Genomic DNA, 15965 nt, shown 5'->3' on the forward strand with positions numbered 1-15965 from the left:
CCACAGGAGGAAACGTCATCATACTGCGCCGCTACCTCCTTCTCGCTGAATGTGTAGTAACTCGACGGCTAGCGTGATGTGCTAAAATGTTATCAACAGATCCGTGCCAGTATTCGACAAGCGACCAGTTTCCCGTTAAGACTGCTGTTCTTTCCTCTGAGAATCAGCACAAAGCTGCAGAAATCCAGCCATCTGCGTCCCTGAGGTCTGAGAGTGATGTCTATCTGGTCGCCACTACATTGACTATTTAGTAGTAGGCAGTAGTGGTTTTGGACGTAGCCTATCCCTAAAATAATCTGATAATGTAGTATAACATTTTCTAATTTCTCTTTTTGTGTGTGTGTGTGTGTTTAGTGGTAAACAACGACGGGCCTGTCTGAAAAGGGAAAGAAGAAGAAGAAAACGTCAAGCTCTTGCTAAAGTCAGAGAATGTGCTAGTATGTTTTACTTCCTTTCTAACCTCATGTACTTCAGTTAAACGTAAACTTTGGTTACTTTTTAAGTTTTCTAAAAGTAAATCTAAAAGCCCGAAGCCTTAAATGAAGTGAAATAATGATGTTCCTGGTCCTGTGCAGGTGTTGATCAGTTTGAAACTGAGCAAGACCATGGTGATGATGATGATGATGATGGTGATGAGGACGAAGAGCAGAGGTAGGCGGTTTGTCCACGCTTTCAATGATCAACTGTCACGCTGCTTATTATTACTGCATCACTGAAAAATTCTGTGTCTGACAATATATTCAGAGAGCAAGAGCGTTTACACCAGGAATGGCTGGAGAGAGAGCGGATCGCTCAAGAGGAATTTAGGCTGAGGAAAGAGAAAGAAGAGGCGGCTCGAAAGAAAAAGGAGGACGAAGAGGTCATGCGGGATTTGATTTTTTACATTTTTTTTTTTTTGAAGGTGTTGCTGAGGTTGTATTTTTTTTTTTACTGATGTGTTAAAGCTGGTTTTCTTTTTTATTATTCACTGCAGAGGAGGATCAGGGAGGAATGGGAGGAACAGCAGAGAAAGGAAAAAGAGCTGCAGGAGCAGAAACAGCAGGAGAAGAGAGACAGAGAGGTGATCCCTGCATTCGGAGGATAAAGTCAAAGAGGCTGATTATCTATATATCCTCTCACTCTCAGCTTTCACATGCACAATATGTTTTCCCAATGGAGCAGGTTCTAAATATGCATATCCACCCAGGTTTATTAGATACCTCATACCTGCACTCATTACCTATGCCTTTTTTATGAGATACACCCCCTCTTGAACTTTTCCACATTTTGTAACGTTACACCCTGGAACTAAAATGGACTTAACTCGGATTAGATCTCATGAATCTACACAAAATAGCCTATAATATTGAGGTCCATTTTAAATAATGGAAAAAGATGCTTCATGATTGACATTTTCCCAAAACATGGTCCCAGACTTGTTTTGATATCTCTGTGGTCTTTATGATGCTGTTTGTTTAGGCGTGTTCTCTAGCCAAATCTGGGACACCCATTCACAGACACATTTATGCAAGGCTTTGTAGGTGCACCATGTCGGGAACACAGTTACTAACTCAATCTGTCAACCATCCTCTACTTCGTCTTTTACTGGAAGGTGCCACAATAGGAAAAAAAAAACCCTATGATGCCTGGATATTATTTAGATGGTGGCGCATTCTTTCCCAGCACAGCAATGTCAGACACTGGCATACTTTACAAAATTCACGCTCAGGAATTTTTAAACACCTCAATATGACCTGAGAACACTTCACAGCTATCTAATAATCAGTCCTTTGGTAAGAACACAACGTGTAAATAGAACAAAAGGAGCTGTAGTCTGTAACCTAACAACGTTGCTTACGTAACGCTGATCCAGCGCTGTACCATTAAAATATCACCACCATGTCAGTGTTACCGCTGTGAGAATTCTCCACCACCCAGTGATATCCGGTTCATGGTGGTTCCTTTCCAGTGATGACGGGAGAGAGGATGAGTTTCATGCACTATAGTTAGTAAATGAATAGCTGTAGTCTAGTGCACCGATTACACAAGGTTTACATACTAATCCGACCACAGAGTGTATATTATTGTATTTTATTCAGTTGGTCGTGACTGAAGTAGACGAAAGGGTTTCTCATTACTGATAATGTGAAGAACACACTTGGGTTTTTGGACAGAATGTTCTCACCAAGGATGAACCACGTTCCAGCAAATCGTTACATTTCTCAAGAATTCAGCTAGTTTTCCACCCTAGTTTTCCCTAGTGGCAGGCATCAAGGACAGCAATGTGCGTGCATCTGTGCACGTCTGGATTGATTCAAGAGCGGACACGCTGATGTAATTAGGATCTTCTGCAATGGATTAATTAACAGTGCAAGATGGTAGGTCAGTTACTATAGAGCTGCTGTAGATAAGACGTGAGAATCTATCGCTAGCTCCAGACAGGAGTTGGAACAATATTTTATATTCGGTGCGCCTTGGACCAAACAAAAATATTTTAAAAAATTACTAATAATTCAGTTCTTTCTAACACATTATTTAGTTAAAATAAAGTGATGGAAAGCTTAATGACCCCATCCTCTCTCCCTGTGTTGATGCATTATGAATTGTTTGGTTTGTTGTGTTTGCCAGTTCACTAATTTGACGCCTCTGGGTTTCTAAACCACTCTCAGAACTGTTGGAATAGGGGGAAAGGGGAAGAAAATGGAATTCAGTTTGTGGCCAAAGTATTGAACGTAACTTTTCAAGAAACGAACAAAAACATACAACGGGAAAGAAGAGAAACACTCTGAAACTAATCACAGTGGCAGAAGTTTTACATGGTCTTCAAATCAACAGCGTTCGTTGTTAATAGTTTTCTAAACTTTCTTTTTGCTACATTCTGGCACACATCTGTCATGTGGGCGGGGCTTAACAGCAATTTACTGTCATTGGCTAGTGAGATTTGGATGGACAGCTGTCCCTGACCTGGACGTAGAGACTTCAGTGGTGTGAAGTTTGGAGAGCGTTCTGGATGCGGTTCTCTGTATAGTTATAGTGTTTGTACTTTGTCGTGGAAATTATTTATTTACTTAGTCAGAATATTCGTTCGTAATTAATATTTGACGTTTGGGTAGTCTCATACGACTAATTTTTAAAGTTGAGCGGCACAGAGCGTCGTCATCCTCTTCCTCAGCTGGACGCTCGAGCTGTCGATCCAAATCTCAGTAGCCAATGAGAGTGAATCGCTGTTAGGCCCCGCCCACGTGAGAGATTTGTGCCAGAATGGCGAATGTAACCTTGAGCGTAAATGGAAGCATAAACGAAAACTCTGGCAGCGCGTTCATAAACCATGATTAGCAATAAGGAAGCGTAGAAAACCGTTAACATAGAGTGCTGTTTATTTGACGAGCGCGTTAAATTTTCGCCCCCGAGTTCACTGTTTTCAGTTTCAGAGTGTGTGTTGTTTCTTGAAAAGTTACGTTCAGTACTTTTGGCCCAAATGTAATTCCGTAAAAGACGTGCACAAGCATATTTATACATGTATTTCTCCATGGGGGGGGGAAAAAAATGAAGAGCTACATTTGTGATTGTCTGTACACACTGTACGCCTCCAGAGTCATTTTGGTTGTCTTGATTGTGACGAATAATGGTTGCTTCCTTAACTAAGATACACACAAAAGAAAGAGTGACAGGCCTGTGGGCAGCTCCTTCATCTGAAGACAATGTATCTTTTGATGAATAGTTTAACAATAATGTTTTGCCACCTACATTTCCACTGTCCATATTCATTTTGCCGCCAGTGAAAATGTGCTGACTTGGCAGAATTCGTTCACGTTCACTCAGCGGTCTTAACTAATGCTAACAGATATCTGTAGCTGACTGCAGGTTTTTACGAGTCATACTGTGTGTTTGCACCATTTATAGGAAGCTGGACAGAAACTGTTGGATCAAGCCGAAAGCCAGGTATCCGTGAACACCTTTTTGTGCAGAAACGTTTACAGGAATGAATGCTTGGAGGTACGGTTTAGATCATATTTTTGTTTTCGGTTGCATGTTTTCCAGTTGGAAAACGGAGGTTCTTGGAAAAACCCTGATGCCCCTTTGGATTACGGGACAGAAAAGGACAAGGCAAACTGCCCCTTTTTCATCAAAACCGGAGCGTGCAGATTTGGAGACAGGTAAGATACATTACAGTTGTGTCAAATATTCATAAAAAGAAGAGGAAACGGACGCGTCCCAATTCGCCTGCTATCCGTCCTGAATATCCGCCGAAACCCGTCCTAGTGGTGGCTTGGCGGTTAAAGCTCTGGGTTACTGATCGGAAGGTCGGGGGTTCAAGCCCCAGCACTGCCAGGCCAATAAAGACTCAGGCCCTTAACCTTCTCTGCTCCAGGGGCGCCGTATCCCAGCTTCCTGACAGGCTGGGGTATGCGAAGAAAACACTTTCACTGTGCTCTACCGTATATGTGACCAATAAAGACTCATTATCATTATTAAATAGTATCCGAGATTAGAATCGGCGTGTCCCAAATCGTAGTGAGGATCGCGAAGGTACCCGGACGGTCTACTATTTTCGAAGTATGGATCCATGGACATTTTTTTTTTTTCAGCTAATATCGCCCACAACTCCTTGCACGATGGAGGAGGAATATCGTGGCGGTTTGCTTCGCCGAATTCAGCCTGCAGACACGGTGGACGAGTGTAACATCGGCGATGCGTCTTCGGTATTTGAGTGTAAGGACGTAAATGTTAAGCATTATATCAGGAATAATGAACGAAGAAAAGCTGAAATGCAACGAGGAGCTTGTTTAACTTGTCAGGGTGCGTAACTAGGCAACAACGTTCTCTTCCCTTACACGACGTGTTAGCATGTCCCGGTACTTGCGTATACTCTTTTTCTACACACTCAACAGTAGTGTGTGGGGCAGTGGTGGCTTGGCGGTTAAGGCTGTAGGTCAGGGGTTTGAGCCCGAGCACTGCCAAGCTGCCACTGTTGGGCCCCTGAGCAAGGCCCTTAACCCTTTCTACTCCAGGGGGCGCTGTATCATGGCTGACCCTCCGCTCTGACCCCAACCTCCTGACATGCTGGGGTATGCGAAGAAAAGAATTTCACTGTGCAGTAATGTATACATGACCAATAAACACTCATTATCATTATTTACTTTTTTTTTCCTCCACAAAAAGGGCGTGTAGTATAAGTAGGTCGAATTGGGACGCAGCACATGTCCGTCATATTTCCAACGAAAACGTCTGTTTATAAACAGGTGCTCCCGAAAACACGATCACCCGTCATCAAGTAGCACTCTGATGATCCGGGGTATGTTCGTGACCTTCGCCATGGAGCAGAGCAGACGTGACGACTACGACACAGACGCAAGTCTCGAGTTCAGCGAGGAGGAGATGCGGCAGCAGTTCCGGGACTTCTACGACGACGTTCTTCCAGAATTCAGGAACGCGGGCAAAGTCGTGCAGTTCAAGGTAATAAAACCTGAACGGAACGTCCCGGGGAAGTTAAAACTGTAGTGGGCGACGGGCATTAAACTATTTCTTGCGTTGTTTCAGGTGAGCTGCAACTTTGAACCCCACTTAAGAGGCAATGTTTATGTGCAGTATGACACGTAAGTAGACAAAAAAAACCAAATCCTGCGTAGGGTTGTTACAGTTTCACGGTTAGTCACAGTGTATGATTGGATGGGTACGTGACTGTTAAAATGCATTTGGTGTGTAGGGAGGATCAGTGCAAAGAGGCTTTTATGATGTTCAATGGACGGTGGTATGCAGGGAGGCAGCTGCAGTGCGAGTTCTCTCCGGTGACCAAATGGAAAACGGCAATATGTGGTAAGCATCCTTTATTTTTTATTTGTATTTTTTTAACTAGAAGAAAAACATTCACTGTTAGGACGGTTTGCATTTAAACTACAGCTGCTACAGTAATTATTTATTTATAACAATAGCACAATTCTTGACAAATTATTCGGGGGACCTGAACAGTGACGTTAATGACTTGGTCAAGATTACTCTGGTATAATTCATTAAAAACCAGGGAGTGTAATTTGCCTACTTTGTCTTGGGAACTAGCCAGTTGTGGCTCGTCCATAGGTGCAAGAAGGGCACTATATACTGTACAAAAGCCTTTCAGCAAAAGTTAATCTTCATGAAGTCCTCGTTCACAAACCTATAGAATTTAAATTCCGTTAAAATAATATTTTTTTTTTTAATCTGTCAAATTGCTATTTGTTTAGCTCCATAGAGTTATTATTGCACCTCGAGGCCCATTGGGACAGGACCCACGCTGCCCCGTGCAATGGGGAAGACGATTATTGACAGTGTTGCCAGGTTCACATTTTTACTCCAAATTGGGTTCGTTTAAAAATACTGTACAACCACCATGATCTTGTTTTATAGCAGATAATCTGAATGAAATATAATATAATTGTCTGCGGGGGCACGGTGGCTTAGCGGTTAGCATTTTTTGTGTGTGTACGTCAGAAATGCGTGTGCACTACAGTGAACTTGTTTCCCATGCGAAGGCTGAGGAAAAAGAAGAAAAACGTCTCTCCCTTTTCCCATCGCCAAATTCTTTGGGATAGTTTCAGGTACTTTGTGTGGTTGTTGAGGTGTAGTTGGACTGCAGATTTTGCTGAACCCTGGTTAACTCTAACGATTCACTAGATAGTAGCCTGTAGCATAAGTCAAGTGTGATAGCCACAAACGTTAAATGAAGTCGAGAGGCTACGTCGTTATTAATGCCGTCCAGCACCAATCAGGAAAAGATGCAAGTAGTACATTACTGTACCTCTACTTTAATTGGTTTGATGATGTGTTAGACATAGGAGCAATATCTGAAAATATCCCACACTGGTTTTAAGACTTTTTATTATTTTTTTATTTTTTATTTTAGGACTTTATGACCGGCATAAGTGTCCAAAAGGGAAGCACTGTAACTTCCTCCACGTATTTCAAAACCCGGGTAATGAATTCTGGGAGGCAGACCGTGACCTCCATTTGTCCCCTGACCGTGGTGGAGGCTTCAGCGGACGGCACAGGTCACAGTCACAGCGTGGCCACAGCCCTGACCGATCTCGCAGTAGACAGAGTGACCGGTGGAGCGACAGTCGTGAGGAGCACAGCCACAGGTGGAGGCGGAGTCGTAGCAGAAGCAGAGAGAGTTGGAGGGCGCATCACTCCCTGAGAAGGGAAAAAGCTTACTTAAACGACCGTGGCAGGAGAAGCAGAAGCCGCGACAGACGCAGATCACGCAGCAGAAGCAGAGAAACCGATTCTCAGAGCGGAGGTCGGCATTTGCGTGCAGACTCGAGAACGGGCTCTTCCAGGAGATCAGAATCAAACAACCCCGAAGAGCGATTCAAAAATCGCTCCATCAAGAGGAAGAGTGAGAGCAAAAGCCCAAAACCTGGCGACGCTTCCTCGACAGACGCGAATACCTCCTCACGTCTCCACAAACGCTCTAAAAAGAGCAAGAAAAAGAAAAAGAGCAAAAAGAAACAAAAGCGAAAGAGGAGCAAATCCTCCAGCGTCAGTTCTTCAGCAGCTTCTGCTGTAGAGTCAGAGGACGATGAAGATGAAGAAACACCAAAAGCCGAAGATAAGCACAACACAGAAAAGGCTGGAGAGGATACAGAGGTCGATGAGAACCTCGTCTCTCTCCAGGATGATGAGGAAACTAAATCAAGTACACCTGAAGTCACTCGTACGACACCTGCCAGCGTTGCTACTGAAAGTTTCCCTGATTGATGAATGAAAAGGAAAAGACGTTGCTGTATTTCCAGTTTTTGGTTTCAACAAAACTCTCTTCTTATCAGTTTTGATATGTAAATAAATGTGGTTAACATTTTTCCAAGCTTTATTATTATTTTTTTAATGATATGGTTTCGAACAGAGATTAAGCTTTAGTCTGGTTTAAACAACTTTTTTTTATTTTATTTTTTTTATCTCTGAACACAGTTGCACCAAACCTTAATTGAACCCAGGTTTCATTTCTATCGTAAAATTGGATTAACTTCAGTCCTGCGGAAAGAAAGGAAAATCTAAAAACGAGATTGGTAATGCCTTGTCTCGAGTGAAGTGGGTGCAGTTTATTTGCTTAGACAGAAGGTCGAGGTTTTAATGAAATGTTTGATTTGTAACAAGACCCGTGTTGAATACAAACTCGACCAACAAAGCCTGTATTCGCAATTAATTCGAAATTAATCAATACTTTACTTGGATCTTAACAAGCATAAAGATGTGTTTTGACGGCATGTGACGTGACGGGAGACGTCGCAGTCTCCGTCTCACAGTCTATGCCGACCCACGTCTCTTCTAGTATATTTTATTAAAACTGAAGAAATGGCAGTATTAGTATAGTATACAGTCAGATAGTGTCGTTATATTTTAAACGATTTCCTCTGAGTTACACTTTAGTCTTACTTCAGTCGTGGTTGAATATGTTCGGTCATTTCACTACATCGTTTTTCCATTACTACAACACTTTGCAATAGCATCATGTTTCAGTATAGACATTAGCGTTTAGTCTTCATGTTGATGACGAACGGATTGAACACCCCATCTGGAATCTATCTAAAACTATGTACCTGTTGTTGGTTCTCTTGGTCGTGGATTAATAATGCAGCTGGAACAGAAACAGCTGGGAGGGTAATTACTTCGGGTGTATTTACAGCAGTGATCCAGAGACCCCCAGAGGTCCATGAAGCATATTGACATTTCTGTGACAGTGGTAGAGGGTAGGGGGGTGGAAGGTTCAGAAATTAAAAGCTCTGTAGTGCCAATAAATAGCCAAAATATTAAATATTTCAACACTTAAGGATTATATTCCTGAGGGGTTGTGTGGATTGTGTTTTATAGTTTAATGGGTGCAAAACGTTTGAGAACTCCTCCTCCTTAACATGATCGTATTTATTACTAACCATCCTGGGATTTTTCCACACACAACAGTCTCTAGAGTTTACACGGAGTGGTGCAGAAAACAAAAACAACGTGGTGAGCGGAAACGCCTTGCTTGTGAGAGCAATCCCAGGAGAATGGCCGGACTGGTGTGATCTGACGAAGGCTACGGTGAATTAAAACAGACACTCTTTACAACAGAAAAGCATCTCAACACACGAGACATCGAACCTTAAGGTGGATGAGATAGAACAGCGGGAGACGCCGCCATCCGGTTCCACTCCTGTCAGCCAAGAACAGGAATCCGAGGCTACAGCAGACACGGACTCGGCAAAACCAGACAGCTGAAGATTCGAAAACACCTTTGATTTCAAATCCACGGTGTTCAATGGATCAAAACAAAACATCGGTGATTGGTTATTACGGACTGTAGTACAAAATATAACCATTTATGAAGATGTGAAAAAAAAGTGAGAGACGTTCTTGTTGACACAACATTGCATTTTATTTTGGAGGACTTTCATATCACCCTCCCCCACAAAGAGATAGGCTAGGCAGTGAACCACAGTGTCATCAAGAAATCGATACAAACAAGACAGGAGAAAGGCAAATTCTTTGGTAGTGAAAATAAACTGAAACGCAGGAAACATTTTATGAAGTACCAGTTAGCCTGGCACTACAGGACACGACACAGTCCAGGAGGAATAACCCTAGTTTCTTTTTATGTAACAATTAAGCATTTTATCTTAAAGATCAGTGTACAGTCTCAATAACGGTGCCATGTTGAACAGTGGACAAGAAGCAAGAATAGGCGTCATCTATTACAAGTCGAGCGAACGTTTGCGCAAGGGTACTAGGATACCCTTCTAAGTGAGCAATTATTCATGAAACACCTTGACAACACATATTTAGCATATCAGGGGATCGAACGTGCGTATCCGTAATCCTGGCGTCACGTGGTCGACATTTACAGTGTTGATCGGTAGAACTTTCTCTAATACTGGCGCGAGTAACTTTTATTTCACAGAATACAGTCCACTAATAAGTAAACACTTTGTGTGCCATCATAATTATGATCTAGCTTTCCACTTAAATGTTGTTTGATCGCAAAAAAAAAAAAGGAGTATTTCGTACTAATGTGACCTAGACAGACACACCTAGTTCATACCCAGTAAAAATTTAAGCTGAAATGTTAATAACCCAATTGGGAACGTGCGTCTTAAGGCAGTGAAGGAGACAAAGTGAGGTCAGGAAAATAATTTCTCATAATATAACGAGCAGATTTAGTGTTCTGGATCCACAGAGTGCTCTGTTGTTCAATATCAGAACTGAAGGCAAGTGAAAATGGATTAATCGAAGAATACTGGAAAGAATAATAATAATAATAATAATAATAATAAAAAACGAGTTGCATATTCCCCTAAATGCAGGTACTGTGGTTTTTGTGTGACGTCATTAGAAGATCGACACACGTATACTGAAAAGGCAGAAGATGGGAAAGTGGTACTTCTTCTTTTGCAGACTTCTGGAGTTTTATGTGAGTCCAATCTCCTCCAGTACACTGCGCGGTGCTTCTGCTTCCTGGATGTAAAAAGGGTATAAAAAGTTACGCACACTTGCTAGCGCACAAAATCCATGCAGTCATTTTTGCTTAAAATAAACAAATAAAAAGTACCAGATTGATGATGTCTAACACTTATAATAAACAAAATACCAAACTATACCATGTTATAACGTTAGAATAAAATAGCATGCAGCTGATATGCACTATATGGCCAAAAGTATGCGGACACCTGACCATCACACCCATAGGTGGTTCTTCCCCAAACTGATGCCAGAAAGCTAGAAGCACACAGTGTCATTGTATGCTGTAGTACTACAGTTTCCCTTCACCGGTACTAAGAGTACTCAAACCTGTTCCAGTATGACGATGCGCCTGTGCACAAAGCGAGCTCCATGGAGACGTGGTTTTCCAAGGATGGTGTTGGAAGAACTTGAGTGTCCTGCATAGAGAAGTGACCTCAACCCCACTGAACACCTTTGAGATGGACTAGAATACCGTGTGCACTAGAGGTGGACCGATAGTGGATTTTACAGGGACCGATAACTAAGTTGGGCGGTACCTGCGGATAACCGATTAAACGACCGATAGTTTTTGAAATTGATACCTCAATGAAAGCGTAAGTAAAATATTGCTACCATGAACATGTACTGCACGTTTTGTTTATGAAATAAATATTAATATATATTAACGATTAAATATAAAAGTAAACAAAAGATATACATCCATATTAAACCAAAAAGTAACACTCCAAATGAAAATGGAGACATCTAAAATGAATCAAAAAACACTTCAAATAACAACAAAATTCACCTCGAGAGGTCGCTCTCGTACCGTATGATGACAGCGGACCCTTCTCAGCCGCTCCCGCAATGGACGCGACCGGGAAAACCATCGGTGTGGATTTTCGCAGATAACCGACAGTTCCAGCAATCGGCAAAACCGATCGATCGGTCGACCTCTAGTGCGCACCGAGCTTCCTCGCTTGACATCATTGCCTGACCTCACTAATGCTCTTGTAGCTGAATGAACAGAAATCCCCACACCCACACTCCAAAAATCTGGTGGAAAGCCTTCCCAGAAGAGTGGCGGTTATTATAAGGGCTCCAAATTAATACCATGCCCTTGAAATAGGACGTTCAACAAGCACATATGGGTGTCACGATCAAGCGTCCACATACTTTTGGCCACACCGTGTATTTTCCTACAGCGTGAAGCTTTTCCCCACCTCTTGCAACATATCTGCCTGTTCAATGGCCTTCAATACAATCTTTTTTGACGTCTCCTGAGCTTCCCCACCCAGTATAAACTCATCCAAGATGTAGTATGCCTTCTCAAAGTTGAAGATGATGTCCAGCTCGCATACCTGGTAGAACGTGATGGAAAGATACATACAGACACATGAAAAATAGAAAACACGAGTAGACGGCTAAGGACCAGCGAGCGAGACTCACACTGCCGAAATACTTGTCCAGCAGCTCGACGTATCTGTGGATGATCTCGAGGGTTATCAGTTCATTCTCTTGGTCTTCCACAGCACAGCAGAAATACAGACTGGCATATCTGGAAAGAAAACAAAATAAAATGCGTACATGAGTACATGATACACTTTCGCAACAGTAACAAGGTCACCAACCCAGCTATAACCTAATGGATCTTCTGAGTGGGTTTGACTCAAAGCATAAAGAGGACCCCCATAACACATTTCACCAAATCCAGATCCTGTGGTTTCTGTGTGACAGTGGAGAAAAATGATAGCGTTTACCTCTTGTAGACAATTTTTAAGTCTCTCCACTCCAGAAAGCTGCACATTTTAGGTTTGCGGGCCAGCACCATCTGGATGACCTCACGGGAGATCTTCTTCTTTTGGGAGTCGGACAGCGCAACATACCACTTCTGCAAGCGCAGCTTGCCCTGCCGACTAAACAGCAGCATGAACTGCATCTTTCTGGAAAAAATAACAGGAAGAACCGTTACCGTGTCCAGTGTATTGTGTCTTTATTAGGGATGAGTCCACGTTTTTGAATATTAAAGTCTTAAAAATCATAGAGCATATTAGGAGAATGAATTTGGCTGTTTTAAGCTTCTTCCAACAAGTGCACACTTCAAAAAGGTGCTATGGATGGTTAATGGTTCTAGCTTTCCAGTGTGGTTCTCACAGTAATGCTCGGTGTTGTTGGGGTCTGTGCAGAATCTCTAGAGAGTCTTCCTGCCTTGAGGTTGTTATAGTATCAATTAATGAACTTAATCACAGCACGGTTGAATTCTCGAATCTGATTGGTCAGAAGGTTTGCATTACTTTTGTATAACAGCACGACTCGGACAGTAGTTCCGGCTGTAACACGAACAATAGATTATTAATGCACCCGTTCTAATATGTTATTGTTGCTATAGTACCAGCTCAGGCACAGGGACTTGTGCATTGACAAATTAAACATTGTAATGGTTGGCAGATCACTGTGGTATAAGCGAAATAACACACTCCAGACCATACCAAAAAAAAAAAAAAAAAAAAAAAGGCCCTTCCGGTGTTTCATGTGTGTTTTCGTAATCAAAGTCTCAGGACATTTTACATTTCACTTTATATGATGGAAACTGAGTGAATACACAATCTATGCTAGACAGAAATCAGCCACAGCCTCTACTTTCTACCATTCTGTGTATTTTTAATTATGACCATTGGTGGTGCTATTGATCCTGGTTCCAGAAAAGTAAAACACATTACTATATAAAACACTTCTAGCCATTTGTTAACAGCAAATAATGCAAGGTGGATGCACATCAATGAAACAAAGTTTTATGTATTTTTTCCTTCAAACAGGAGAAAAATATACCAGCTGGTCCTGGGAGACAAAATAATAAGCAGCTGAAAAAAATGACAATTTGTCCCCATGCCAAAATACTCTCTCGATCCATCCATCTATAAAAGTGATGAAATAATGGCTCGTAATAACCAAACGATATATGTAAAGCATCTTTGCAGCCCAAGGTGTTTTAAAGGAATGAGATTTAAAATAAAAATAAAAAACAAATAAAATACATTATCATCAAAATCAGAAAAATTAATAAATAAGTCAAAGAATATGTCAACAAATTTAAAAGTGAAAATCAACATTCGGTAAAAATAAAAAGGAATAAAAGTAAAAGAAGCAAAACAATAATAATGACAACACTATGTAATAATCATTTTTTGTTCCTGGGTAGTAAGTGTTATTTCCTAATTGCTTATACAGCAAAAGTTTATAACATGACTATTAATCCCGTAAAACTTTGCTTTCATGACCAGGAGAGAACAGGCGAATGTGTCTTTTCGTTCACATAAAGTCAGAATTTTAAAAAACTACAAAAAAAAAAACAGGTTTTTCCAAATATGTTGTTTCTTTCTGACCTCAAAGAGGATTACAACAGCATCGAGACACTGCTGGAGACCTTGAAGTATGATGAGTACGGCTAGGAGGTCATCAGAGATTTCAAAATGGTGGCATTCCTGTCTCCAAGGCGGTTTTACAAAGTTTTCCCTGCTATCTTTGTCTTTGTGACAGCAAGGACACCAAGGCACGCTATCAAAAGCGGGACTGGCCAAAGCAGACCGAGTTCACGGTGCGGAGGAACAACGTCAGGTGGAAGCCATTGGTTGTGCCACCACTTCACATCAAATTGGGCCTTAGGAAACAGAAATCTGTCACAGCTCTAGATCAGGATTCGGCAACCTTCGAGTGCCGTCAAGACTGTCTTTCCTAAGCTGTCTGAGACAAGGATGACAGATAAAGAACATCCTGGACTGCAAGGAATTCCCCAAGAAGCTCGCTAGGAAGGAGAAAGCGGCTTGGACCAGCTTTTTCGCAGTGGTTTGGAGCTTCCTGTGCAATCACAAAGCCGGAAACTACATGGAACTGGTTGAGACACCGGTGAAGAACTACGGCACAGTGATCCACAGGATGTCTCTCGAAGTCTATATCCTCGATGGAGAACGTCGGAGCGTACTCAGAGGAGCAAGGCGAGCGTTTCCGCCAGGACGTACTGGACATTGAACAATGACAAGGACAATACAACGAGAACATGATGGGAGACTAGATTAGGGGCGGGGTGGGGCCTGCTTCATGAAAGTGATTTACAATACAATCGCAAATCCTGAAAAACTACTTACTTCTCAATCTTTCCTGGCTAATTTTATACAACTTTAGTATAAATACGTTAATTCTGATTCACATGTACAGTACCTTTTGCCCCCCGTGACTGTATGTGAACGCAAATTTGCCAATAAAACTAGGTGAATTTCAAAAATACCAATTTCCAGATCAGAAAAAGCAAAGTCTGAGGGGATGAATAGCCATTTTCTATCCTTTTGAGGCAAAAACAATAAGAAAAAAATCACACTTACTACACAGTAAGAAAAACTGTCAGTCATTTAAAGCCCATAGTACACTGTTATATGCAAGTCAGGTATTGATTACGAGTCTATCTGAAGATTAATTGTGTTTGTGAATAAAATAAATAACTAAATAATGTATTTGTCTGTAATCTTCACCTCAGAAAGCCACTCCCTTGTTGTCCATTAGACCTCTTTTATAAAATTCCACACAAACACACACCCAAGTATTATTATCCGGTCGTGTGAAACCCCCTCTGAGCCTCTTGAGTATTAAATAAACACTTTTTTCTAATCTAATATGGTCTTTATAAGAGTCCAAATCGTGTTTATACTCGGTTTCTCATCACTCAGCTTTGAGCTAGCTAATATTCCGGGACAGCAGCTACCTCTCTCTATCTTTCTTTCTTTAACAGTGAAGCAGGTTAACTAAAGCAGCATGCTAATGAAGTGCTTTAGCTAGTTAGCTAGTTCTACCGAGTAAACTCTGATCGAGTCCTTACCTTAACGGTTATATCGTGAGCAAATCTGTAAACACGGAGCGTTAGTTAGCATACACTGCTAGGTTTGCAACCTACACAGAGAAGCGTCCCGTTACTCCGGTTTCATTCAGAGCGATGAAACTGTTCATTGGTTGAGAGACTCATCGCTGAGACACGTCACTGGCTACATCAGACCGGGCAGGTAATATAAACAAACTCAGTGTTTAACTGCGTTGTTGTTGTTGTTTTAACAATTTCGAGCCTTCGTGAAAATCCATACTGTTGAGGAAATAGCAAAAGTGGTCATGAAAGTCGTGCTATTTAATTCATTTATTTTTTTTAACTGCTTCAGCTTTTTGCTGCAATTCACACTGTGGACACGAGGTGGTGACAGAGTGAAGCTCAGAGCAGATTCGTGTTTAAAAGCGACTCAGCTCACTTCGGCTTTCGCCGGGCGCGGTGGCGCGTGCCTGTAATCCAAGCTACTGGGAGGCTGAGGCTGGCGGATCGTTTGAGCTCAGGGGTTCTGGGCTGCAGTGGGCTATGCCGATCGGGTGTCCGCACTAAGTTCGGTATCGATATGGTGCTCCTGAGGGAGCTCGGGACCACCAGGTCGCCTAAGGAGGGGTGAACCGGCCCAGGTCGGGAACGGAGCAGGTCAAAGCCCCCGTGCCGATCAGTAGTGGGATCG

General features: G+C 42.0%; 2 protein-coding genes across 2 annotated transcripts; one reads left to right on the forward strand and one right to left on the reverse strand.

The window, feature by feature from the left end:
• The first annotated feature begins 12 nt into the window (after positions 1-12).
• On the forward strand, positions 13-7813 carry zrsr2 (zinc finger (CCCH type), RNA-binding motif and serine/arginine rich 2). Its single transcript, XM_053635660.1, has 11 exons — positions 13-205; positions 355-437; positions 576-651; positions 745-859; positions 974-1060; positions 3883-3921; positions 4021-4136; positions 5223-5436; positions 5521-5576; positions 5687-5796; positions 6860-7813. The coding sequence occupies exons 1-11, from the start codon at positions 87-89 to the stop codon at positions 7711-7713; spliced, it is 1869 nt and encodes a 622-aa protein (XP_053491635.1). The 5' UTR covers positions 13-86; the 3' UTR covers positions 7714-7813.
• An 859-nt stretch (positions 7814-8672) lies between these two features.
• Positions 8673-15408, reverse strand: ap1s2 (adaptor related protein complex 1 subunit sigma 2). Its single transcript, XM_053635668.1, has 5 exons — positions 15296-15408; positions 12189-12371; positions 11878-11986; positions 11652-11789; positions 8673-10443 (listed from the first exon to the last, which is right to left on the reverse strand). The coding sequence occupies exons 2-5, from the start codon at positions 12365-12367 to the stop codon at positions 10396-10398; spliced, it is 474 nt and encodes a 157-aa protein (XP_053491643.1). The 5' UTR covers positions 12368-12371; positions 15296-15408; the 3' UTR covers positions 8673-10395.
• Positions 15409-15965: the final 557 nt, after the last annotated feature.

Source organism: Ictalurus furcatus, chromosome 10, assembly GCF_023375685.1.
Source record: "Ictalurus furcatus strain D&B chromosome 10, Billie_1.0, whole genome shotgun sequence".
Lineage (NCBI taxonomy): Eukaryota > Metazoa > Chordata > Actinopteri > Siluriformes > Ictaluridae > Ictalurus > Ictalurus furcatus.